The following is a 26,321-nucleotide window of genomic DNA, read 5'->3' as shown; positions in this document are numbered from 1 at the left end:
TCTCGTGGTGCTGGCAGTGAAGATGGCCAGGTGACCATGGCAGTGATAAGGGGAAAAGGAGGCAAGGGGCCTGCTCAGTTAAGGAGCAGACGTGCACCCGAGGCAGGGAGACCAACACAGACCGACGGCTGCAGGTGGGCCTGCAGGGCTCTCCGGTCCCAGGCCAATCACCAACCCTGCTCAGGCCACCAGCCCCACTGGCCAGATTACACCCTCCCTCCTGGCTGTCACACAAGCTGCCACTCCAGGCACTGTGCCCGCCAGCCCAAGGCTTTGCTTCCATAGTCACTAATTAAAGTGAATCATAATTATTTCTGCTAATTTGGATGCAATTGGAGGAGTTTTTAGACCATGGTAATTTGGTCATTATGCATTATCTTCTTCTGAGCCTGACACACTCAGAGTGTCAACTTTTTGTTCCCTGTGCAAAAGCTGCTCTTGGTGCTTCTGGAGTTTTCTGCAGCATTGCTGGGCCAGTGATATAGAACAGGGCTTTCTGCCCCCAGAGGCAGCAGCTGCTGTGGCTGTGGATTCTTTCCTATTTTCCTCAAGACTTCTCAGTTGTAGAAGGGGGTCTGTGGGTGTGGGTTTTGGGGGACCTAGTGTGGCTAATGCAGAAGCCCAAGCATGGTGAGGCTCTGTCCCAGGCCTCAGCTCTAACCATGCTCAGCCTGTCCAGGAAAGCACCAGGGTCCCTACCCCAGGGTGCTCAATGGCCCCTGTGTGGCTCTACAGGCCCAGAGTTGAAGTTCCAGCTCTCCGTTCACAGCCTGAAATGCTAAATTGAATGAACTCTTACAGGAGAGCCAACCTCCCATTTTGGCATATGGTTCATCAATGTTCTGTTCCACAGATGTATTTTTGTCTCGGCAGCCACAGTGACTTTCTGGGGAAGGAGGGGACTTGTTGTCAGGCTCAGAGGGAGAGTGCACCCTCTCCCTCCTGCCCACCCTACTACAGATGGCTCAGAGACCAGGATCCCTCCACCCCACCCCAGCCCACACACTCCCTCCTCCTCTTCCTCCACCAGCAGCCCAACCACCATGCCCACCAGGGGCCCAGCAGTCTCTGCTGCAGGCTCTCCCCCTACCTCGGGACCTTTCTTCCAGGCTCTTTGCTGCCTGCTCATCCTTTAAATGCTGGTACTTCCCTACCACCTGGGTTTAAAGCTGGTCTGCAGATAGGTTTGATTTGGCCCACACCATTAAAAAATGTTTTGTCTTGACCAACATTCAAAAGCCAAGATATTGCACGTAAAACCCAGTTTGCAACTTCTCTTCCCACCTCAGCAGATGAGGCAGCACCAGGCCTGCTGCCTTCTGCCCAGCTCTCAGCTGAGTCTCCACAGCAGGGTGACCCCAGTTGGTCATTTCCAAGTGGTCACCACAGCAGGCCCCACACACCTGCCCTGGGAAGTGACTCTGAAGCCTCCGTTTCTGCACTTCCTGAGTACTCCAGGTTTGTCCCAGCCCAGTCTCTCCCCTGAGCTCCCAGCTGTCTGGCTGCCCCCAGATACAGTCTCTTTCACTCCCAAGTGGTCATCTTCCCTGGTCTCCCCACCCCCCACCCCCAGTTCCCATCATCCCTCATCCAGAAGAGCCCACCTTGACTACTTTCTGTGCCCCGAGCCCAGCCAGTCCACCCAGGATCCTATGTCACTTCCCAAATATATCCAGGTGCCCCCCGCCATCCCCAGCTACACTGCTGTGGCCCAGGCCACCATTCCTCTGTGTCAGCTCAGCTCTATTTTCGGCTGTCCTTCCCTTCTAACCTGTCCTCCTCCCGTCCCGGGCCTGAATTCTGTTACCCACTTCCCACTGCCTCCCCCCAGGCCCCCACCCTCGGCCGGGCTCTCCTCCAGCTGCATCTGCCAGGGTCCTCTATGTGCCTGGCTGCCTGCCCCCTGCCCTGCCCTGGGGTTGGCAGCACCACCTCTGTGGAGCTCCCCTCAGTGGCCATCCAGCCCAGGCCGGCTTTCCCTTCGTGGGTTCCTCAGCCCTCGTCCCCAAGCGTCTTGTGGCCTATCCCTCCCATCTGATGGAACTCCTGAGAGCCGAACCGGTCGTGCCCAGCACAAAACAGCCCCAGCTTGTCTCTGTCAGGGAGTGTGCCTGCTTCTCCTGTGTGGAGGAGTGAAATAAAGGAGCTTTCAGGAGGCAGGCCAGCCCAGGAGGGGGTCTGGGGGCTGTAGGGATGCTGCCCAGGTTCCCTTCCTGGCAGGGCCGCCCTGGCCAGCCCCACCCTCCCGAGTTAATCTGGGTGCTTCTGACCCTTGAGGAAGATGTGTTTTCCTGCTAGGAGGATGCCCCAAGAAGGAAGGGACTGGAATCACTCTGCCTCATCTATGAAAGGGCCTGATTCTGGGCCCTTCTCTGTTGACAGTCTTTGCCCAACAGGACTAAAAGGCACAACCTCTCAGTGTGACTGTTTGTTTTTGCAAAAGAAACATAAGCCTCTGCAGCTCCCATGGACTTGAGCCAGGAATCAATAAGTCCCAGCACATAATAAAGAGGATCTTGGCGAGCTCACACAGCTGATTAAGAACAGGGCAGTGGGTGAGGGGCCGATGCACGCAAGGCTGCGGATGAAAAGCCTGGCTGTCCCCAGCAGCTTGGACTGCAGCATGAGTAGGGGGAGAAGCTGGGTGGGAGGCAGCCAACATCTGATTTGAACTAACCTCAGCCTTCAGAGGCTTGTGGCCCAGGCCAGTTATGGTAAAATTTGAGTCCCATCCTCATAGTCGTTGTCCGCCTCTAACAAGGTGGCGGCCATGAAGCACTGGCATGAGTGCTCACCGTGTCATTATTGAGGAGGGAACAGACTCCGTGCCTGAGGAATATGGGGGCAGCAGCACCATCGTGTGGCCTGTGGGGGCACTGAGGTTTTAAATCTCTGTTGTGTTTTTGCAACAGGGCACATACAATGGTATGTGACTTTCCGGGCCATTCTAGGGGCAGAAGTACTGTAAGACCAAAGTTTGGGTCTGGATTATGGGCAAGAAGTGAATGGTCAATATGTGAGTTTATAAACAGGCCCAAATCCAGGCTGTACAGTCCATTATCAAGTAACCAGACATGCATCTCCCTGGGCTGGGCAAGATGTGCATCCATCCAGGCTGGGAAAGGGGGTGAACAGCTGTAGAAAGCCAAGGGTGTTTGGTGATGCCAGAGTCCACACAGAGGACAATAATGCCAACCTGATTTCAGCAACAAACAAAAAGAAAGTTAGAAGCCTCCCAAGGCTCTCAGAGCAGCGAGTCCAGGCCTCTCTGAGCTGGAGGACCGATAGGTCATGCTCGGCAGATGTCAGGCACATCCATTTGCTGCACGGCTGTCAGTGAAGAACAGGCCTCAATGGTCCCATCCCTGGAGATGGTTGGGGGTCAGTGCTCTTGTCATCACTGAAAACCCAGTCTGTTACAGATTAGCAACGTCTGGGGACAACAGCTGATGCCAGGTGGAGGAGAGCCTAGAGAGGAAGAGGATGAGGAGCCAACCAGAGGCCTCTGGGGAGAGGTGCCCACAGACGGTCCCAGGGAGCATGCCTGTGGGGCGTCTCCTGCCACGGTCTCCAGCAGCTGTGCTGTGGCCAAGGACCTGGGAGAGCCAGCAGCCAGGGCCGCCATCCCTCACCTCCCCTACCACAGCCCGACATGGCTCAGGCTTGCAGCAGCGTCACCTATTCAGTTTTCTGATGCATGATTGTGATGCTTGGTTGCATTACAGCCACCTGCCAGGGTCATCTGCGCTTGGTCAGGGAGTCAGGGAGGAGCCTCCAGCTCACCTCTCTGGACCCAGAGACTGAGCAGGAGGTGAAGACTGGGGTCTGGGGCGCATGGAGTGTGAAGAGGCCACTGTGGAGGAAGGATGACTGGACTCAAGATGGAGGCTGTGGGCACCTGGGCGGGCCCATGACACAGGTGCCATGGAGATACAGGCCACAGCGGTCATCCCACATTGGGGGCCTAACAGGGACCACAGCCAAAAAGCAGATGACGTGATTTCATGACTTCTCATGAACGCAGAGCCTAGAGAGAGGGCAGAGGGCAGGTCCAAGGCCCCTCACAATGGAGGGCAGGCGGCAAGCTGTGCAACTGGGCCACAGCCCAGAGGGGAGCCCAACTCATACCTCAGAGGGGTGGACTTCAGGGGTGATCAGGAAGAGGGTGTGACTGAGGGAAGGGAAGAGCCACCAGACAAGAGGGGACAAGGAACGGGGGGGCTGGCATGTGACAGTCATCCACGTAGACGCTCTGGCGACAGCAGAGGCTTGGGGAGGAAATCTGCTTCTGAGCTGGTCCTCCTGTAAAGCTGCGGGAGCTGTCAGCAGCACTCACCATGCCAGCGGCTGGCATCTCTACACAGCTGCCTTCTGCACCGGCCAGAAGCTCCTAGAAGCAGGATGTGTGCTATTCCTCCTTGAGCCCCATCTAGCCAGGAGCCTACGGAGCTGGGCCTGCCCTCAAGGGCTTTTGTCACTGACACCTCGCCTCCTCTCCACCAGGTGCAGGTGGGAAGCACACCTCAGGACCAAAGAATCGTCGGGTACATCTCCTGCACACACCTGCACGCCTTGGAAGGTAGGTGGGGAGTCTGCCCCCAGCAGGCTGGGGCGGCGCCGGGCTGGCTGGGCTCGGGCTGCAGCTTCATCTTCTGGTCTGCGGTTCTGCCCCCGCAGAGGACAGCGCCATCCGGTGTGAGCAGCTGGACCTGCTTCAGGACTGGTTGGCTGATTTCCGAAAATCTACCTCCTCGTCCAGCACAGCCAACCCCGAGGAGCTGGTGGCGTTTGACGTCATCTGCGGAGATTTTAACTTTGACAACTGCTCATCTGGTGAGGCCGTGGTCCTCCCCATTCAGCTGGCTTCTGGGCAGGGCAAGGGCTCCGGTCAGCTGGAAAGCCTTGGCCTGAGGAGCTCTCTCATGAGCACGTGGGTAGGATATAAGCAAGACAGTGCCATCTCTGTCTCCAAACTCTGCCCAGAGCACTCAGAGGCCTCCTTGCTGGAGACAGAGACATCCTAAAAACAAACCTCTGAGGGGAAGGCTTGGGGCCTCTGAAACTCAGACTAAGGGCAAGTCAGCTAGTACTGATCACCAAGTCTACACCCATCTCTGTACCAGACATACTTCTAACAGCTGTTCATGGGCCAACTATTTCATTTAAGTCTCATTATACCCTAAGGGTATATCCACATGTGGGCCCTATCCGCATGATGTGGAAGACAAAGCTGAGGCCCAGAGAGGCTGAGGGACTAGTCTAAATTCACACAGCAAATTAGTGGTTGAACTGGGATTAGAATCCTGGCAGTTACGCCTTAAACCCTTAGGCTAAAAGACTAAAACGTTCATTGGGGGTGAACTTTTAAATAATTGATTTAAGTAACTGGTCTGTGAATTCATCAGATGATCATGTTGATCCCAAGAACCTCCTGAGAATTTGGGCAGCTCTGAGCCTCCCTTGGCACAAGGAGCCGAGTGTGAGACCCCCACCCCCCACCCCCCCACACACTGTCTCCTGAGCTCCTTCTACACCAGCCCCAGCCCCAGGAGAAACTGGGGCTGGGTGGGCAGCATGGGGTCTGTGAGCTTGGGCCCTAACCCTCAGTGAAGTCAGGAAACCTGAAGGTCCCACCTGGAGCACAGGGTGGTGCCCTCACCTGGTGGCAGCTGTGTCTATCTGTTCTTGACTAGGGAGCTGACAATGGTGGCAATTCCAGGGTGTGCAGGGAGAATGGTGCCCACCCTGGAACACATAGCCTCCCACTGCAGCCCTGTGCCCCCCTCAGGGTCAACATGCCTGAGGTCAGCTCCAAGTGCGGAGCTCCAGGATCTTCCTGAGTCAGGGTGGGGACCCAGCACACACAGGAAGAGCCTGTTGGGAGGGGGTCCCCCCCTGGTCAGGCCCCACAAGGTGCCCTGTTCTTCCTCCCTGGAGGCCTTGAAAGGCCCTTCTGGCTCCAGGGTTGGCAGGACCAACCAGAATCCAGGGCAGGTCACCACCCCCTCTGATCCCTGTGGGGTCACTCCTCATTCAGCCTGGGCACCCAGGTCTGTGAAGGGCAGGAGTCCTGGCCAGGGTGGCATCAGTCAGCCCCCCACAGGGCTTGTCACAGGATCTGGGAAGGCCTGGAGATCACTGTCCCCTGGATCCCAAGAGAGACAGTGACTACAATCCTCAAACAGAAGGAAAGCTGAAATCAGTGGGGGTATTCTCAAGGACACAGAAAACCAGTGACTCACGGGCCCTTCTCTCTGGGACCATAAACCTCACCCAAAGTCAGTTACCTGAGGGACAGGGACCTGGCAGCCTCTGGTCAGAATACCTTGAGGCGGGCAGCCTCCAGACTGGGCCAGACACTCTGGGCCCCACAGCATCCCCCTCTCCCTCCCACTCTCCAGACGACAAGCTGGAGCAGCAGCACTCCTTGTTTACACGCTACAAGGACCCCTGCCGCCTGGGGCCTGGGGAGGAGAAGTCTTGGGCCATAGGTGAGCTGGGGCTGGGGGCAGGGGTTGGGGCTGGGAGCGATGGGGGAGGGGCACTGCCAAGGTCTGAGCCCACTGTGCTGGGACCTGACACTGTACCAAGGCTGGGCTCCCCACAGGCCTCCCAGGGAGACTCCCAGGACATGCCCCCAAGACCCCACTGCTGGGGGACACTGGGCTGCCCAGGCGAGCAGAAGCCCTGGCCTGCCCTTTGCCCCAGGGAGGCAGCCTCCTCGAGGCTGGCTGGGCCCTGCCCACAGCGACCACTCTCACCCACCATCCCCAGGCACCCTGCTGGACACGGACAACCTCTACGACGAGGAAGTGTGCACCCCGGACAATTTGCAGAAGTAAGCACCCAGCACCCACTCCGCGGCAGGCGGGTGGGCGTGTCAGGTCCCAGGCTGGCTGCCAGGTCTGGGATGAGTGTGGAGCCCTGACTCAGGTATGGAGAGTCAGGGCAGACAGAGAACACAGCTCTGTGGGACGGACACCTGTAGGAGCCCCGGGGACTGAAGCTGGGGCAGGTGGAGGCCGTGGAGCTGCCCCAGGGCTGGGCTTACCGAGGAGAAGCCCTCGAGGAGACACCCTCGAGGAGAGAGAGGTCCTGGGGTGGTTTCCTGGACCAGCCAAGAGCTGCCAAGGGCCCTGTAGAAGAGCCCTGGGGATGGCATCTGCTCCAGGGAGCCCAGGAGCTGGTAGCCACCAACTAGACAAATAAAAATACAAGTAGAATCATTTCAGAGTAGAGACAGTTCCTTCCCAGCCAAACTTCATTCTTGAACCCAATGCGACTTCCATAAAGGACATACTTGAGAGCCTGGCAGCAGAATCAATTTATAATTCACAGACCGAGACTGCACAGAGTCATGGCAATGACTCCTTGCAGCTAATTTGAGCCAATTAATTAGATTATAGACTAAATTTGAAACATCATCCTATACTGAGAAAATTATCTTTTTATGAGATGATTAAAAAATGACTATCAGTAACTCTTAGATCATTGATGCTGGAGTTAATTATCAAAGGCAAAGGACAGTAATAGATTACATTTCTGAGATGTAACAATGTTGTGTATGTCATTAGGGTATTTATCTCAAGACTGATAAAGAGCTTGTAGAAACCCACGTTTGCCGCCTGTGCCTGCCCTGTCCAGGTGCCCTTCCATCTGGCCAGCACCGGCAGGCCCCAGCACCCAGCACTGGCTCCCGGTGGCTGTGCCGCCCACCCCAACTTCAGCCTCCTGCACCTGCCTCTGCAGGGTCTCTGAAGGCTCCTCCCCCCTGGTGCTCAGGCTCCGGAGGAGACCTGGCAGGAGGAGAGAGCAGTGGGTCAGAAGACCTGGATTCGGGGTGTAACCCCCATACGAGTACCCTGCCCTCTGCAGAACTGGGGCCAGTACTTACACACACACGTTTCCTTCCTCTGGGAAGTGAGATGAGAGCTACATCCCATGTTGTTTCCTTCTTGGCATACCTGGTCCCAAAAGGGTCCTGGGGCCCATGGCCATCATTTCTTAATGGCAGAGAAAGAGAGACTCAGAGGTTTGGTGGCACAGCTGCTCAGGGACAGATTGACACGAGTTCAATCCTGGGTTGGGGCCGGTGCTCTCCTGACTCCCCCAGCCCCCAGCTGACCCGAAACAAGTCCTGGGAGAACTGGGGACTTACAGGAGAGAAGGGTCCCTGAGACTCACTGCAAAGACCAAGTTCCCCCGAGCAGGCTCCTACCAGCTTGGAGCAGAACCCCATTCTGCAGTGGAGTCGGGCAGTTCTGTCCCAACTCAGCCACAGGCTCTAAGTGGTGCTGGGTCCAAGTCACAGCCACGGCCAAGCCCAAGGTGGACATGACTGAAGTGGCCCAGTTCAGTCAGGAACTCCCAGGTTCAGATGAGTGTCCCTCCTTCCCAGTACCTTTTTGGGACCACAGGGGAGGGAGATGTTAAACGCAGGCGTTTGGCCTGACCTGCTTCTCTCTCACTTGGGGATGAGAATGCGGCTCCACACTCAGGACCTGAGGCCCGGGCTCGGGGGCAGGGGCTCACCTGGCCTTTCTGTCCGCTTGAGCAGGGTCTTGGAGAGCGAAGAAGGCCGCCGGGAGTACCTTGCCTTCCCCACCAGCAAGAGTCCTGGGGCAGGCCAGAAGGGCCGCAAGGACCTGTTGAAGGGCAATGGCAGGCGCATCGACTACATGCTGTACACCGAGGAGGGGCTGTGCCCGGACTGGAAGGCCGTGAGTCTGGGGCCAGGCGGGCAGCCAGGCCACGCCTGGAGAGGGGACCCAGTGCCCTGCTCCCCTCAACAGCACTGGGCTTGCCTCTGAAAATGAGACCTGCCAGTCCTGGAGACCTTGGGGAAACCCGGGATCTTCCCACCCCTCTGCCTTCAGGAAGACCCCACCAGCCCCAACCCAGAGACCCCACCCCCTGCCTTTCTGGCCCCTATTTTGCAAAATGCTCTTTGGGTCTAACCAGGATGCTTTCCCACCCCTTCCCAGGAGGTGGAAGAATTCAGTTTTATCACCCAGCTGTCCGGCCTGACCGACCATCTCCCGGTTGCCATGCGGCTGATGGTGTCTGCAGGGGAGGAGGAATCATAGTCCAGCCAACTCATCACAAGCAGCGGGGCTTCTGCAAGCCCTGAGCCGCAGCCCCTCCCTGGCTGTGTCCCCGCCAACAAGCACCACTGGTGCTGGGTGAGGAGGGCAGGGGCCCAGGGGGAACTGTGGTCAGTCCCCGGTGAGCTGGAACCAGCGCTGCCCAGCACCTCCGGGCACTTGCCATGGACCGAGGAGTCAGGCTGGCCCAGGGAGCCCCGGCTGCCCAACCAGTGCCATTCTTTCAAAACGTGATTTTCTACAACTCTATAGCACAACCTAGTTTATAACCCATGGTTAGTATGAGAACCGGGTTTCTGTACTCTTTGTATCTCTTCTCAAGCTTTGTCCAGGGTTACTTTTGTCTCGCATGTCCGCACCCTTGCATGCATGCTACCTGCATGCTACATGCCACGTTGTAGCCACATAGACCCCTCACTCAGGCCTCACCCAAGGCCAAACTCCAAACACAATCAGAACCAGCCAAAGAAGCACTCCTGGGCATGGCCACCAGCTCGCCTCCTCCCGCCCATTTGGCTCACAAGCAGGGAGCATGAGGGCTGGTCCAGTTAACAGGGAGCCCGGGCTCTTCCCAGGGTCTTGCATTCAAGGGCGATTACATTTTAAAAAGAAAACCAGAAAAAGCTGAGAACAAAAACAACCCTTCACAGGCTCTGCAAGCCTTGAGGAGCTGCTGCTCTTCATGAGACAGGCTCCCCCAACCCCCAGCTCCCTCGGGACTCAAAAGTGAGCAAAGGGACTCCAAGGCTCGCTTTTTTATAGGAAGAAGGGACTCACGGTACAAGGGGGGAGGGGGGCTTCTGGTTTTGAATGTAGATTTATAGCTTCTCTTCTGTCAAAACCAACACATCTTCCTGCCTGATTCCCATCTCCCGTCTGGACACCTCTCTGGTTCAGGACCAATCCCTCCCCGGGGACTGTCCCGTTCCACATGCTGGCTGAGCTCAGGAACTAACTGTCTGCCTCTGGATGGGGCTGTGGCTCTGTCCTCCCAGGCCCATCCTCTAAAGTGGCCCCAGGGCCCCTAGACAAAGAGGCAGGAAGCCAAGGTGTGGAGAGCAGCTTGTCCCCTTCCCCTCACCAGAGTGCAGGCTGGGGTGGCAAAGCCAGGGGCCACTGCTTGCCTGGGGCAGGGAGTGGTTCTGGTTGGCCTCCAGCCATACAGATGCTCTCACTCAGTCAGGGCCAGCCCTGGGCGCCTGAGCACTGTGTGACAGAGCCTGCGGGTGAGGCCCACCGCTCCCCACCCCACGGCAGCGCTGCCTCTGCCCCACCTGCCTTTCTAAACACATCTGGGGATGCTCCCCGGAGTCATGCAGGGAAGGTGTGGTTTGTTCCCAAGTGCAAGGCTCCTCTAACTTGGGGACTCTTCTTGACATGCCCCTCCCCAGTCTTCCCTCCTCCAAGCACCCTGAGCTTGTGCTTGTCTGGCTCATAGCCAGCTCTGCCCAGCAAGGCTGGTGTGCCAACGCTGTGCCTTGTCACCTGCTGAGTTGCAAGAGGTATCAAGAGGGGGCCAAGCAGCCAGCCAGAGGCCAGGCCTTGTGTCAGGAGAAGACACACCTGAGACCATGCCCACGGTGGCACTAGTTTGTGTAAACCCCCCTGGCCAGGACAGCAACTGGACTGAAGACTTCTTGCTGGGAGCCAGTCGCTGGCCAGACCCCCAGCTCCACCCCCTGCCAGGAGGAGCTGGTCACCGGGAGGGCACACAGTCCTGCCTGGGTCTCTGCTACACCCCTCCCCCCAGGACCTGGCCTCCAGAGCCTTGGCTAGGCTTTGCAGGGTCAGCAAGCCCCCACTCCCAGGAGCAGCCAAGAACCTTGCTCACACAGGCAAGAGTTGTGGGTCCTGCTGTGGCACCTGGATGGCTGGGCCTGAGCTGAGGCCCCCAGGCTGCCGGTTGGCCATGTGTCCAGGAAAGCAGAAGAGGTGGACACTAGGACCCCTGAAGCAGAGCAACTCCAGCACAGCTTCCACCCCTCAGAGAGGCTGGCTGCTTCCCAGGACTGCTTGCCTGGAGCTGAGGTGCCAGGCGCAGGGGCCGCTCTCCCTTCTCACAGGGCGGCCTTAGGCCAGTCACACCTCCCTGTGCCTCAGTCATTGCCTGTCCTAACAAGGTCACCTCTGCCCAGCTGGGCCCAGGCATCCAGCCCGCCTCACGCCTCCCTGTGGTGGGGCCTCAGCGCCGACGAACCATCACCCAACCACCCGTTCATCAAGCCTGAGGACTCCTGGGGCCGTGCACAAGCCAGACTTTTCCATTTTGATTTTTAAAAAGAAAGAAAAGAAACATTGCTACGACTTTAGATCCTGTGGCATTTAGGCCTGGAAGGGGTGGACACAGGAGTCACCCAAAACCCCAACCAAGGCTCTAAGCCTGCCCCGGGCCCAGCCTCCCGCAGAGAAGCCAGGAGGCGGGGTTCAGCTCTGAAGGAAATGGTCATTCTCATGTGTCCAAACCACCTTGGGTTTTAAGTATGAATATTAATCTTGATGCTTTTTAACTATTGTATTAACTTGCTGAGATTTAGAAATACTGTTTTAAAAAAACTTTTTTAATTTCTGTATTTTTTTCTGTATTGTATCCTCATGGGACATTAGGGGTTTTTCTATGGTAAGCACACCTAAGGTTTTGGTAAAAGCATTATCAAATATATTTCCAGACGATTCTTCCCTAGAAGAAAAACAATCTTTACAGCTGATAAAATATTTTGAAGAGAGAGGTGTTTTTTTTTCCTTTATTGGTGCTGAAAGGAAGGATGGACAATGAGAAAATAAAACTGTGAGGCTCAAGGCTGGTGTTCTCCACTTATTTGACCAACAAACTAGGGCCAGGCTTGGAGGGGGGACCGCTGTGGGGGGCCTACCTCTCCTGCCTCCCCTACAGATGGGCACAGCTGATGTTGCCACAAAACTGCCAGGAAACCAAGCTACCTGGGTTTTTCTTACTCATGTCCTCATTCTGGGACTGGGAGGACATGGCAAAAAGGCACCTGGAGAATGGGGAGAAGCAAGGCCGGGACCTCCTGGGACTCTGGCCTGCCCGAGCGACGCAAGGCTGGGCTGGGTGGCTGCGCCTGGCCCAGACTTCTGGGGGGGTGGGAGGAGCTTCTGCTAGAAGCGGGGCACAGGGGAGAAGGCCATACCTCCTGGCTCCCTCTCCGGATGGCTTCCTGGGTCTGCGTCTCAGGAACTGCTCTGGGACAGCCTCTTCCCAGTCCTCTGAACAGCAGCTTGGTGTTGAGGTGGCAGGTCCTGGTCACCTTCTGAGGCTGCACACCAAGGCCACATGCTTATGAACGTGGCTTGGTGACATTACACAGCAAGCAGAAGGGCCAGAACGCCATCCTTGGCCCAAACCCTGCCAACGTCTTCAAAGCCCAGGGCCCAGCCACAAGTCAGCTTCCCACCCCAAGAAGCCCCTCCTAGCTGGACCTGGGGAAGCAGCACCCAGAGGTTCCCAAAGCACAGGCCGGCCCCCATCAGGAAGTGCATCCACCTCAGTACTGTGCATCCAAGAGAGGCACACGACCTGCCCCGTCCCACCCAGGGCTCTATCCCCTTCCAGGGACAGTGGTCTTGGGGTTTCCTGAGCACCTTACAACCACTGTAGGGCGGGCTCCCTAGACCTTCCTCAGCTCAGCCAGCAGCCATACTGCCCACCACACCTGGAGCCAGCATGCAAAAATGTAAAAAGGAAAGAGGTCTCCTCAAGCCCAGAGGCTGAGCTGTGCCCTGAAAAGTGGGGCACCTTCACCTTCCTACTCAGAAAGCCACGCCATTCAGAGCCCAGAGCCACTTTATTTCTTAACAAGTGAGGGGTCAGCACCCACTGTCCAAGGTGTGTGAGAGTGTGAAATCCATGGTGATGTCTCCGGTGTCGGGGTGGAACTCCACAGCATAGCTGACTGTGCGAGGGCTGCCTGGCAGTGCCCCAGGGTCTGGTGTAGTGCTCAAGAAGTACACAGCCTGCTTGCAGTGGGGATTCCAGCAACAGTCTTCCTGCGGGAGGAGCAGCAAAAAGGCGGTGAGGGATTCCAGCACCGGCACCAGCACCCAAGGCCTCTCCTGGCCAACATCCAGCCCAGGCAAGCTGCTCTGTAGCAAGCTGCTGCTCAGGCCTGGTGACCGGAGGCCACTGAGGAGCTCTCTGGCTGAAGGTGCTGGGAGCACCCAGAGCACAAGCTGGCAGGCAGGGCTTCCCTGAGCAGTCCTGCTCTTGGGGTCATCCCACTCTGGGGCCCACATTACCTTGTCCTCTGCAGACTTCAGGAGGCCGGTGCTGACCGTGCTGTCCGGAGTCAGGTGGTGTTCCATCCACAAGACGACGCCGTGGCTCCTCCCAGGCCTGTGGGAGAGGGCAGGGCGGATGGTGGGCCAAACAGAAACGGCCACATGAGAGACGTGCAGGCTCAGTCATGGCTCCCCTGCTGTCCAGAAACCTCTGCTCTTCCCCACTTCCATCCTGGCTAGCCTGGAGGCTCCTAACATCCACCCGAATCAAGGCCACTCAGTAAGATGCTGATCAAGAAGGGCCACAACCCAAAGTTCCCATTTGCTCCTGGCAGCCTGGCCAATATTCAGAGTGACAGTGGGGCAGCAGTTTTTCCTTTGGGAAGAAGCAGCCCCTCCCTGTCAAGGGAGATGGAGTTGGCTGGGCCTGACTGTGACTCACAAAGAGCAACCCTCACCAATTCCTAACCTGCTTTAATCCCAGAAGAATTCAGGAAAATGGTCCAATGAGCAACCATAGCAACCAAATGCACATTTTTCTGCAGCTGTGATCCAACACACCGCTCAGCGCAAAGGGAGCCGCAGATGAGGGGGGAAGAGCAAAGCCCCTTCTAGCTCTCCCTCCCCACCTACACGCTCAGACTCTGTGGGGACACGACACTTAGGGCCACTTCAGGCCAGGAAGGGCAAGGCCAAGGAGGGCCGCCCTCACCCACGTGGAAGTGGCCCAAGTATGTGCTTAGCCACGTGGACAGTAACTACTGCACAGGAAGCAGGCCCACCACCTCCTCCCTCCACTACTGCACCCCAGAGCCTGCACTCACCTCCTCAGCTCAACGAAGCCCTCAGCTCGGACAGGCTGAGGGGGAACTGGCTGCCGAAAATCAAAGGTCAGGATCTGCTGGGGCTCAGAGAGGCGGCTGCACGGGTACTCCCACAGCGGGTGGGGCTCAGCCTCCTTGCTCTCCCTGGAGTCTAGGGCACGCTGAGAAGGGAAGGGGATGTGGGGGTCTGCAGAGAGAGCCAGCAGCCTAGGGGACAAGAGGCTCATGCCCCCACCCCAGGGTCTGTGCCAAGGCCCCTCACTTCCACAGCCCAGGTCCCTCAGGGTAACTGCCACATGCACATGGGGCACTGGGTCCTCACGGATAGACGACAGGCACCTGGATCAGACCAGTGGCCTCCTTGGTTCCCTGCTGCCACTCATGAGCCATCTCTTCGGTGAGTCACCTCACTTAAGGTTCATCCTCTCTCTCGTTAAAAGGGAACGACACTGCCCACCACCCCATGAGCTACTCTGGGGACCAAGTGTCTACACCAGTGAGAAAACCTGGTGCTTGGACCCTCGCCCACTCAGTGACCTGTACTGAGCACTATAGCTGTCAGCCCCCCAACGAGGCTCCCCATCTAGAGGGAGACACTGGGAGACAAATACCCATAGTGCCTGGGGAACGCTGACCCCTGCCTGAGAACGGGGCTGGGCAGGACAGCTGTGATTTTGGCTACTGCCTGCAGGTCACACAGAGCTGGCAGCAAGGAGAGTGGACAAGCCAGGCAGGTGGAGGGCACGGAGAACAGCCCAGGGTGGGCCGGGCCAAGAGACCGGGCGGCTGCAGGAGTGCAGGGGCCACAATGCCTCATGGGTTTTCCTGCCAGGAAGGACAGGGCCAGACTTAGGGTTTACAGGTTCACTGGGCTCCTGTGGAGGAAGGCGAAGCAGGAGAGACAGGAGGCTGCCCGGCCACAGACGAGAGACCAAGTGGCCCAGACCAGAAGGGCAGCAGCAGGGGGAGAAAATGGGATTTGGGGCTGAGGGTCTGGGGGCTAGGGACCTGATGGCAAACTGCCAGTGACAGCAAGGACTTGGCTGGGAGGCCACCGCGGCCCTGAGCCCAGCAGCTAGGTATAAAGTGGTGGCAGGCCTAGGACAGGAGCACCTGATCAGACCAGGCTGGGGTGGGGGAGGGGAGAGAAGGGAGATTTTGGAAGCATCAAGGTCAGAGTGCCTGAGACCATCTCAGTGGTGAGTCCACGGCTCTTGGTTATTCAGTCTGAGCTCAGGAGAGATGCAGACACTGGCCAGCAACAGAGAAGGAACAGAAGACAGTGGGGAGGGCAGGGCTGAAGCAGAGGCCTGAGGGAGACCTAGGACTCATGACACTTTGGGGGATGGGAAGTGGGGAGTCCAGGAAGGAGCCTGAGGAGAGGCCAGAGGGAGCTGGCGTGTGCAATGCCTCAGCACAAAGGACATTGCTAGAACATAAACAGTCAGTGGCCTGATGTGGAGGGGCAGGTAAAACGCAAACTGAAAACATCCACTGATTTACTTTAAAAAATGCTTAAACAAGCAATCCACAATCACTGCAGAAAAAATGTGAACAAAAAGCAAAAGAAGGAAGAAATTAACTATTTCCTAATCACACAGCTAACATTCTGATGTTCACTCTCCTACCTGAGTGTTTGTGAATATTCTTAATGCAAAAAAATGGGACTGTGTCCCTTGGACTGCTCTTCTCACATGGCCGTGCCATGTCTCTGCTTCAACCCTTGCAGCTCCAAATATCACTTGCACAACTGCCCGGGGCTCTGGGGGATGCAGACCCTGACAGGTGACTCAACCCCTGCTGCCACAGAAATATGCCTCCTTCTACATCCCTCTCCATGCTCTAACACTTTCCCTTGAAAGGGAGTCCCCAAAATGAAAATGGCTGGCTCAGAGGGTTACCAAATTGTCTTCTAGAAAGGCTTTCCCAACAGGGAACAAGCTGCTGACACTGGCAGGAGGTTCCAGTCGCACCATGACAGACAGGCCCCAGCCTAAAATTCTGATTCAGGGGTTATAGTCCGGGGCCAAGAATGGCCTAGTATCAGACTCTGAGACACAATGGTTCTCAGGTTCATGCTCATGGTAAACCAAATAGAATGGACACACCTCTTTGCTGCCCCCAACAGAGGAGCTCTCTGCACCACTGCCTGCACTGCCCAGCCTAGGTCCCTCCATGGAGGCTGGATATTCCTGTTAGAGGCCTGGGGCCATGTGGAGTAGGTGAGTGGAACTCTGCAGGTGGGAGCTGTGGCCCCACCTACCTTAATCATGTCATCCATGATGTGGACATCAAAGCCTTCACAGTCACCACAGGGGCTCCGGATCCGCCACAGGTCCTGTGGGAAGGTGCAGCCCTCATTGACACCTGCCCACCTGGGGGGAAGTGTGTGGCCATGCCACAGGTTCTGTGTGACAGAGCACCAATGCCCACACCCACCCAGGGATATGGAAGTGTGGAGACAAGAGCAAGAAGGGTCAGTGAGGTTGGGCTGGGGGCTGTGCCAATCTCAAACCTGGGGCACACCTTGCTGCTCCTGTGTACCTGGAAGGGACCTCCGAGGCTGAAGGGACTCAGAGATACCCAGATCCAGATGACCCTTCACATCTGCAAGGTCTCACATGACCCCACGTCCCGTCCTACAAGAGGACATCAGCCAGAGTAACCTGACTGGGGTTTCTCACTCCCTGTCCATCCTGAACATCATTTCTTTGGGAAGAAATTGGCAAACCAGTTCTCAGGGCTCTGCATCTATAAACAGAGTGTGGGGGCGACTGGAGGGAGGAGACCAGAAGTGCTCTCAGGCCAGTCAGCTGTTCACCCTCTGTCACAGGGACTTGTGCCTGGGAACGTGTGTCACTTTCCATGTTCCCTCTTTGGCCATGAATACCAGAATTCATGTGGAAATCTGATCATGTAAATAACACAGAAGAAATGCCCAGTGATTTAAGTGACAGAGGCACTAGGTTACCAACAGATAAAACTGTACTTATCAAAGCAGTATCAAACGAGGTTCACTTTTTTCAGGTTAAAAGCATTTCAAAAATCCTTTCAAAAAAATTCCTTTCCCAAAATGACTTTGTTACTGGTTTGGCTTTGATGAGAAAATTAAAATGAAGCTTTTGAATTTTTTCTTGCATAAAGAAGCTGACTCCATCTCAAAATGCTTTCAACTGGAGCCTCAGCTCTTAATGAGAGCAGAGCAAGCTGCAGAGCATGTCTTCTGAAACTCTTCATTTATATTTTTTAATTATTCTGATAAGCCATAATTGTAAAATGACAACACACAGCCATTTCCATTCCATATGCCAAATCGCTGCAATTTTACAAAAGCAAGCCTCTGCCAGTCAACTCCTCAGTGTGCTGATACAGAAAAGCAGAGGCCCAATTCATTAAGGCCCAAGTTGCTCCATCTGCACCAAGGTCTCTGCAAGAAAACAAGGTCCCCCACCCCAGCTCCCACCCTGTCTGCAAAAATCTCTAGGTGGCCTACCCTGAATTCCACGACCACAGCATGCAGCGAGGCAGCCTGGGGAAGCACCACAGCACCAGGCCCCAGGTGCCGGTCCACGGCAGTCCGAACATACCAGAAGTACAGGTTGTGCCACGGCAGCAGGCTGGTGGTGAAGAACGGCTCGCCGAGGAGAAGAGAGACCTAGTTGTAGGGAAGCAGCAGGGCCAAGGCATCAGAAGGCTTCGGCCGAGGAGTGAGGGGCAGGCCTCAAGCTTCACGGGAAGCATGGGAGTAACAGGCCATTAGTTCACTGACTCACCCACTCAGTCAACAAACAAGCATGCCCGGTCTGCACCTGCCCTGGAGAACACAAAGATGAGAACAGACACGGGCCCTGCCCTCAGGAACACAGAGTGGGAGGGGGCCAGACAAGGCATGGGCTCGCCTCGCAGAGTGTGTGAGCACCGGCTGGCAGAGGCAAGGAGGGGGCACATGGAGGCCCCCCAGAGGAAAGAGCAGAAGGCTGGGTTCCCAGCTAGCAACCTACAAATGCCCACTCAGACCTTACCATGACAGCTGCCAGGGCTGGTCTAACTGGCTCCTTCACTAGGCTCTGGGCACCACAGAAGTGGGGATGTTGGCAGTATGGCATCCCCAGCACAAGCAAGGTGCCTGGCCCAGAGCAGACGGTCAGTGAGTGAGTGCTGAGTAAATGAACAGATGCACACACAGGGGTCAAAACAGCAAGAGAGCGGGGATTCCAGCTGGAGGGCTGGGCAGAGGCAAAGGCACAGGTGTGAGTGGGAGCAAGGCCCGAGTGGGAGCAAGGCCCTACTGGGAGCTGGTGAGACGGTAACGGGTGAGGCCAGAGAGGTGGCGAGGAACCAGGTCACCCAAAGGCAGCTGAGCACAGGGTAAGGGGGCCAGATTCTGCCCTAGAGGCAAGAGGGCTCACTAAAAGCCTCAATGAGGGGTTCAAAATGTGAAGAAGTGAGCTTTAGAAGGGCCCTCTGATGACCATAGAATATGTGGGGAGACCCCAGGCAGGGAGGGGGAATGGGCAGTGACTGGGAGAGTGCTGCACCCATCCAGGCAAGGAGCAGGGAGCGTGCAAAAGCGCGGATGGGAGATGCAGCAGACGGGGAGACAGAGTGCCTGGGTCTGGGCCCAAGCAGACAGGCATCAAGGGAGGAGCCGGCCCGAGCTGACACCTGGATTTCTGGCTGGCATGGTGAAGACGCCAAAGGAAACACCGAAGACAGAAAAGGGCTGGCCCCCAGTACCCCGCCCAAGAGTCAGGGTGAGAATGCCCACTTTCACCCCTGCTATTCACCGTGCCAGTGGCCTGAGTCCAGCTAGTGCACCTGTACCAATGGCTTACAAAGCTCAAATATCTTTTTAAACCTCATTTCTGAGGGGAAAAAACATGCAGCTTGCACATGTTCACAGAAGCATCATTCAAGGGAGCCAAAAAGTAGAAACAGTCAAAATATCATTCATCCAATAAATGGATAAGTAACATCCATACACTGGGATATCAGCAATGAAAAGAAATGAGTACTGACTGGTGCTACAAAGTGGATGAACCTTAAAAGCCAGTCCCATAAAGACCACATATTATATGATTCCGTTTATGGGACATGTCCAGAACTGGCAAACCCACAGGGACAGAAAGTGGACTAGAGCTTGCCTAGGCCTGGGAGGGTGAGGTAAACAGGGAGTTCTGTGAGCCACTTTAACAAATTAAGGGAACCTAAAGGGGGAGGTCGTTGGAACCTCTAATCTGTAGCCAGCGTGTCAGAAGCACAGGTAACAGCCTGGGGGTGGAGGGCAGTCTTACAGGACGGAGCCCTTAACCTAGGAATCTTGAGCTGTCTCCTGGCAGACAGCATCAGAACTGAGCTCATGGACACCCTGCTGGCATTTGAGAATTGCTTGGTATTGGGTATGGGGAGCTCCCCTCCCCTGTCACACACACACTGGAATCGGACCCGGGAACCCAAGAGGAGTTGTCATGTGGAATACAATGGCTATAATAAAAAAGACAGATACCAAGTGTTGTTACAGATACAGAGAAACTGGAATCCTCATACACTATTGGTTAAACAAAAACACCACACAACTCAGCAACTCCAAAGCCTATGCATCTACCTAAGAGAACCTACCTTAGAGCTAACGTTACTGTGATAACACACATCGTCACAAAGACTTATATACCCATGTTCCCAAGAGCATTATTCTTCAGAGCCAAAAGATGGAAACAATCCAAATATCCCCCAACAGGTGAGTAAACAAAATGCAGCATGTTCATACAATGCAACACTGTTGAGCATCAGCAAACTACCGACCCATTCTACAACATGGACGAACCTTCTAAACGTCATGCCCGGTGAAAGAAGCCCAGTGCAAAGGCCAACATCTTGTATGATTCCACTTATATGAAATGTCCAGAAAAGACAAATTTATAGAGACAGACCCCAGATCAGTGGCTGCCTGGGGCTGGGGGCTCAGTGATAAAAATGTTCTAAAACTAGAATGTGTGATAGTTACATAATTCTACAAACACAAAAAATCAATGAATTGCACATTTGAAACAGATTAATTTTATGTTAGGTCAATTACACCTAAATAAAGCTGTTAAAAAAAAACATTGGCAAGAAAGATGACAGGTTCCTGCCTGAAGGGCCTGTGGGATATGCAGGGAGAGACAACCCAGCTGGCGGCTGAACACGGGGGATTTGCAGACCTAGCTTTGATGGATAAAGATTCCCACACGGGAAGGGATGTTACTACCCAGAGAGGAGACGAGAGGGAGAGGAGAGGATGGACAAGGAGAGGGCACCAAGGACCATCCCGAGGGGAGAACCGAGTGTGAAGGAGGGAGGGGGTCCCTGGGTGGAAAGGTTCCAGGATGCCAGTGAGATGAGCCTACAGGGAGACCACACTTAGAAACTTAGATGTTACTAAGAGTTTGCAGGTTTGTCAGGAGCAGCTGAGGAGGTGCACACACAGGGACACACGCACAGCCAACTGCGGCAGGACAACATGAGTGGGACGGCATGAGCAGGAGGGTGAGTGAGGAAGGGAGGGTCGTGAAGGGGAAAGGCAGAGAGGACACCATTTGCTGCTCAATCCCAGCAGAGCCACCGGAAGGAGCAGGGACCAGGCAGAGCCCAGAGCAGTCCAAGCACAGTGCTCATCAGGCATCTCTGCAGACAGCTCCCACGCCCTCAACAGTGGGGAGTCCTGAGCTGCTGTCAGGCAGGCCCAGAGAAGAGGGGCAGTGGGGCCGGAGCAGGGCCAGCGCAAATGCATAGCTCTCGCCACTCACCTTTCTACCCTCCAAGTCTGCAGGTGTTAAAGATTCAGGCCGTTTCTCTATTATATTAATTTTGTCTTCCAAGTGGTTAGCTTTGAAGATCTTAAAGAGAAAACAATAAAGGTATTGTTTTTGTCCAGAAAAACTATCTCAAAAGTGTTTTATCTGTTTGCACTTTTCTGGCCCAGTAATTCCACAGCAACACTTTTATCTGCTTTGTGAAAACTCTCCCCTCCAGGGGTACCCTGTGCACCAAGGATAAGACAACTAACAAAATGTTGTAACAGCAGAAGAAATTTCTCTTCCAGGCACATCAGCAGACTTAGCAATAGGCTTGTAGTTCTGGGGGAGATGGGTTATCCTTCAGAGAGGAACCCAAAATCAATCACCCGCAACACGGGGAAACACCATCATGGAACCAACCAGTCAGGCCAGCCTGTGGGCAGTGACTCCTAGGAGCTGCTGTCCCAGAAACAAACAATAAACTCAGTTGTATCACCACAAAGATTTTTGTTTTTTTTAGTTTTACATGAAGTGAGGAAAAAAACCTATACTTCTTCAGCCACAAAAAACCGAGTAGAGTCTAAATGTTTGCTGCTGTCAGTGACAGCCCTAGAGGATGCCCAGGCCAGCCCTCAACTGTAACGAGAGCTCTCTCTGGAAGCTGCTCCTTCTCCCAGTCCCCGTGGTACAGAAAATGGTTCAAAGAAATCAGTCCCACACCCAGAAAGGCAGTCTCCACAGGTCCCTTCATGATTTTGGTAACAATTACCACTTACTTTTTTCATCAGTCTTTGAGAAGCTGCTGAACTCTCTATTGTAAATACCTAAAAAGAATGCCATGCTATTAGTCACAGGAGATTCATTTAACAGGGAAAGAAATTAAAGATGAAAATACAACAAGATCATTCTGAGGCAGAGACACACCTCATCAACTCTATCTGTGCTCATTACCTCCGGGACAGCAGCTACGGTCTGCACTGACTCTAGCAAGGGAACAGACCTAGACATGGGAGCTGCAGCTGCAGGGCGACAGCTACCACCTGGCTCCTGTCCACATGCAGAGGCTATAAACCCCGGAACCAAGCAGGCTGCATACACAGCTGCTGCACTTGCAAACTGCTTGTCAAAGAACAGGGTGCCTAGATCACAGAACACCCTAACTCAAGAGCCACCCACAGGAAGCTGGCAGAAAGGCACACAGTACCTGCTCTGCCCCTAGGTGATGGGCCAGCATGGAGAGCAGACTGCCATCGCTGACACACAGGCAGACACTGTTTGGCTTCAGCACCTACAGGAAGAGAGCAACCTCAGCACAGGTTTTCTTATAGTTCTGTCAAGAAATTCTTGTGGGCAAACTGACAAATGTTTCCCTTCCCCTGGCTTCACTAATCCACTCTGTGAGCGTTCAATCTGGTCCCCCCCGACCACCACCCATGCATCATGCCTGCCTCCCAGTAGTAATCAGCCTCCATCCTCAACATACCTAACTCACGTCTCCCCACCCAGACATCATCCTCAGGAAAGCCTCAAGCTATTCTAGCAGGCCCAGCTGAAGACTGGCCCCACTTACCAGAGGCCTCTTCCCAGTCTATGACACCAGGCCTCTTCCCTGTCTGGTCACTGAAGGGATGGCTGTGGGCCTGTCAAGTGACATGCCTTACAAGTCACAGATCCCTCTGACAAAAGCTGTGAATAATTGGAACCCTCCCACCCCCCTCCAAAATGCATGCTAGTACATACGTGTGCACATTTCTGTATACAACTCCCAGGGGTCCAAGAGACCCCCCCCTCCAAAGCCCACGTGTGGTCTCCAGGCTGAGAGATCCCTGCCTCTGGCAGCAGGGAGCAAGGTTTTCAGGCAGGAAAGTTTTATGACCAGACTTAAATTTTAGAAAGTTTTAGAAAGGAGGCAGCAGAGGAATGGGTACCTTAATCCCCTGGGATCACCCACCAGAATTACTGGTGATCACAAAGGCCAAGTGTCCAGAGAGACAAAGGCAGGGCCAGGCGGAGACTCTCACGGGGCAGCAGAAAACAAGCCCCCAGGAAGCCCAGTAAAGCTTCCTGGTTTTCTGCTTGAGTGACCTACCCAACATCACCAGACCAGGGAGCACAGAAAACAGAACCAGCCAATCATAATCAAGTAATGAGCTAGGGCCCCGGAAACAGGGGAAACAAACTCCTCCTTTCCCACAACCACCCAAGCGGCTAGACATTTACCGTCTTCAGGGCCTGGGCGTATTGATCAGTTCTGTCCTGATCATTGAGCTCTCCAAACCGAGGCCGGTTCCAGAGGAGGTGAGCCTGGCAGTCACACACGGGGCGTGCTGGGTGGACTCTCTCATTCCTTTCAAAGCTGGGCCAGGAGATGAACAGGCAGGCACAGGGCAATGAGCGTGGGGCATGGCACACAGACCTGCCGCAGTGAAACTGAGAGGGGCCAAAAGGAGCACACCCGTGGCCCTATAGAGGGTGTGAGTCTAGGCACTGGCTCTCAAGTGGGCACTGGAGGTTGGAGGGCCCTCCAATTCAAGACTTCTCATGTATGTCTGTTCCAAACTGGGACCCCCGCAACCAGGGAAGCTTCTTTTAGGTACACACAAAATGTGATTGCTGATATATCCAGTCACAATCTTTTGCTCTTATTTTATCTGTTCAGATACAGATGTGTCCACTCATGTCTTGGCAAGGTCCTTAGGTGGGGAATTTACATACCACCCACAGCGTTACAGGCCCAGTGCCCCACCCCACAAAGCTCCAGGCACACCTGGCTTTCTGAAGGCTGTACCACACACAGTAGTCGTCGTGGTGGGCTACCAGGCAGAGGGCTGAGCCCTGGATGACGGGCTCCTCTTGTGGCAGGAAGTATACACACTGCATCCAATGGTCCCGCCACTGAAACAGGGAATGAAGAATCAGTTGTCACCAAGCTGCAAAAAGAGCAATGCTTCTAATCCAAGAGCCAAAATCCAAGCAAAAATCAGTTGTAGGGAGACCACAATGTGTACTGCAGATGGTTTCTAGGAAAATCCTCAAGTCAGAGGGGCTTATATAACCTCAAAGCTTGCTGGAACACTGCTGGCTTTAGGAGGATACAATGTGGCCCAGGGCAGTGGTCTTCAAGAGGGGTCAGGGGTGGGGACTCCAGCCCCAGCCCCATGCGCACACCTGTGTGCATGTGTGTGGAGAGAGACGGAAGGAGGGAGGAAGGGAGAAAGCAAATGCAGCAAATGTTAACAATTGGTGAATTGATTTAAGTAAAGAGCTGTTCGTTTATTGGTGTTCATTTTTATTTGTTCTGTGGACTTAGAATTTTTCAAAATAAAAAGCTGGGAAACAGTATGAATGGTTACATTTTGTTCTCTTAAATTAAATCGTTTTTAAATAACTGGAATACCCTCAATTGTGGAACATGCTTTACAGTGGTCCAGAGTCAATGTTTAATAAGTTGTGTTGATCCTTTTTGATACTACAAAATATATATACAGGAGTCTATCTTCAGAAAAAAGCTATATTCACATACACGTTTATTACAGAATTATTTACACTAGGAAAAAACAGAGCCGACCCAAATGTCCAGCACTTCAGAAATGGACACATAAATAGACATTTAAAATGATAAAAATATGAAGGTGATGGAGCAGCAGGACAGACCAGAAGCACTGAGAAAAAGCCCACACATGTGGGGAAAAACCAAAAGGTGTTCTTCGGGGTGGTAGGACCCTGGGTGACTTTTGATTCATTTTTATATAATGAGATTTATTATTCTTTTAATCCTTAAACCTCTTTTATTTATTTACTTATTTACTTACTTATTTATTTTGGTATAATTAATCTACTGTTACATGAGGAACATTATGTTTACTAGATTCCCCCCATCACCAAGTCCCCCCCACAAACCCCACTACAGTCACTGTCCATCAGCATAGTAAGATGATGTAAAATCACTAGTCTTCTCTGTGTTGCGCAGCCCTCCCCGTGCCCCCCACACACTATACATGCTAATCGTAATGCCGCCTTTCTTTCCCCCTCCCCTTGACCCTCCCTTCCCACCCATCCTCCCCAGTCCCTTTCCCTTTGGTAACTGTTAGTCCATTCTTGGGTTCTGTGAGTCTGCTGCTGTTTTGTTCCTTCAGTTTTTTCTTTGTTCTTCTACTCCACATATGAGTGAAATCATTTGGTACTTGTTTTTCTCCGCCTGGCTTATTTCACTGAGCATAACACCCTCTAGCTCCATCCATGTTGTCCTTAAACCTCTTTTTAAAAAACAAACAACTGCCCTAAAAAAGTGGATGCCTGGCTCAACTCTGATGAGACAACCACCTGCTCATTCTCTGACATTTTCAGGAATTAGGAAAACTCAGCCCCACTTCTCAGGAACACATTCTACCCTACCCAGCCTCAAGTTTAACCAAATGGCAGATGAATGACATTCCCATGGATGTAAGAATTGAACATAAAAGCTAGAAAATGAAAATATAGCCAGATGATAAATTCTAGAAAAAAATAAATAGTAACAAGCAGGAAAAAAAAAATGGGTTCTCTAAAACCTGTTATTCATTCCTTACTATGCAAATTAATCTAAAGACAAGAGAAGCCTTCCCCGACCCTCAACCCTCGGTGCTCTCAGAGTGCTTCCCTGTCATCCTGTGTTTCCCACCTGCCAGCCTCCCTGGTCCTAAAGCTAAAGAGCTGCTGACGGAACCCACTGTTCAAGGTGAGATGTGCTGGATGTATTTCAGACCAAGGGCAGTTCTGTGAAGTCACGGGGGAGATTCATTAGCAGCTCTTCCAATTCCTAACAGTCCAAAAGTCACTGCTGGTAGAGGAAGGTCACAAGCCCCACGGTCAGGAGACCAGGGGCTGAGCACCCACCACTGCTGCCCAGACACCAGGCCCTGCTCCAATCCCCCTCCAGGCTAAGCCTCAGTCTGGGCATTATGTGGTTACTCAGCAAGTTATCTTTGAGGACTCCAGGAGAAAATAGAGAAGCACCTTTAAGGTATGCAAATGAAAACTATTAATATTTTTATAGTCTTATGCTAATTTTGCAACCATCACACTCCTAGAGAGGTTGGCCTAAGCAGTAAGTCAGGGAGCAGTTCCCCAAAAGAAGGTGAGCAAGCAGAGCCAAGCAAGTTGGAGACAGGAGGACAGGATACACAGAGGACGATGCCCAGGGCTGCTGAGGTAGAGGGGAGTTTGATTCCTAGGCCCTGAAGCACTTTCCCACTTTCTCCCTCTGAGTGTGTGTGCAGAGGGGTAAGTAACACATGCACATAAGAGAACATTCAGATAAGAAGGACGAGAGAGGAGCCAAGATGGCAGCGTGAGTAGGGCAGTGGAAATCTCGTCCCAAAACCATATATATTTTTGAAAAT

General features: G+C 54.0%; 2 protein-coding genes and 1 long non-coding RNA gene across 7 annotated transcripts in view; 1 reads left to right on the top strand and 2 right to left on the bottom strand.

The window, feature by feature from the left end:
• The window catches only part of SMPD3 (sphingomyelin phosphodiesterase 3), an 81,468-nt gene extending 69,568 nt beyond the window's left edge, over positions 1 to 11,900 (top strand). The window contains exons 4-9 of the mRNA XM_036897606.2: positions 4,504 to 4,579; positions 4,678 to 4,833; positions 6,402 to 6,491; positions 6,775 to 6,838; positions 8,558 to 8,720; positions 8,985 to 11,900. Coding sequence (XP_036753501.1) covers positions 4,504 to 4,579; positions 4,678 to 4,833; positions 6,402 to 6,491; positions 6,775 to 6,838; positions 8,558 to 8,720; positions 8,985 to 9,086 — 651 coding nt within the window. The 3' untranslated portion in view covers positions 9,087 to 11,900. The remainder of the gene's footprint in view (positions 1 to 4,503; positions 4,580 to 4,677; positions 4,834 to 6,401; positions 6,492 to 6,774; positions 6,839 to 8,557; positions 8,721 to 8,984) is intronic.
• On the bottom strand, positions 6,846 to 8,685 carry LOC118918646 (uncharacterized). The gene is made up of 3 exons (XR_005027220.2): positions 8,533 to 8,685; positions 8,219 to 8,401; positions 6,846 to 7,197 (listed from the first exon to the last, which is right to left on the bottom strand). It is a non-coding gene; the product is annotated as an uncharacterized LOC118918646 (long non-coding RNA).
• Positions 11,901 to 12,726: 826 nt separating the features above from the next.
• PRMT7 (protein arginine methyltransferase 7) overlaps positions 12,727 to 26,321 on the bottom strand; it is a 59,026-nt gene continuing 45,431 nt past the window's right edge. For 3 of the 5 annotated variants that reach the window (XM_057492834.1, XM_057492833.1, XM_057492837.1), the window contains 9 exons: positions 23,708 to 23,835; positions 23,161 to 23,296; positions 22,145 to 22,228; positions 21,717 to 21,764; positions 20,950 to 21,039; positions 17,658 to 17,819; positions 16,428 to 16,502; positions 13,359 to 13,455; positions 12,727 to 13,109 (listed from right to left, as the gene is read on the bottom strand). In XM_057492834.1, coding sequence (XP_057348817.1) covers positions 12,742 to 13,109; positions 13,359 to 13,455; positions 16,428 to 16,502; positions 17,658 to 17,819; positions 20,950 to 21,039; positions 21,717 to 21,764; positions 22,145 to 22,228; positions 23,161 to 23,296; positions 23,708 to 23,835 — 1,188 coding nt within the window. In that variant the 3' untranslated portion in view covers positions 12,727 to 12,741. Of the gene's footprint in view, positions 13,110 to 13,358; positions 13,456 to 14,164; positions 14,326 to 16,427; positions 16,503 to 17,657; positions 17,820 to 20,949; positions 21,040 to 21,716; positions 21,765 to 22,144; positions 22,229 to 23,160; positions 23,297 to 23,707; positions 23,836 to 26,321 lie in introns of all 5 variants that reach the window. The other 2 variants (XM_057492835.1, XM_057492836.1) reach the window with 1 other exon arrangement.

This window comes from Manis pentadactyla, chromosome 15 (genome assembly GCF_030020395.1).
Source record: "Manis pentadactyla isolate mManPen7 chromosome 15, mManPen7.hap1, whole genome shotgun sequence".
NCBI lineage: Eukaryota > Metazoa > Chordata > Mammalia > Pholidota > Manidae > Manis > Manis pentadactyla.
The sequence above is the reverse complement of the archived record's forward strand: the minus strand, read 5'-3'. Positions and strand labels throughout refer to the sequence as shown.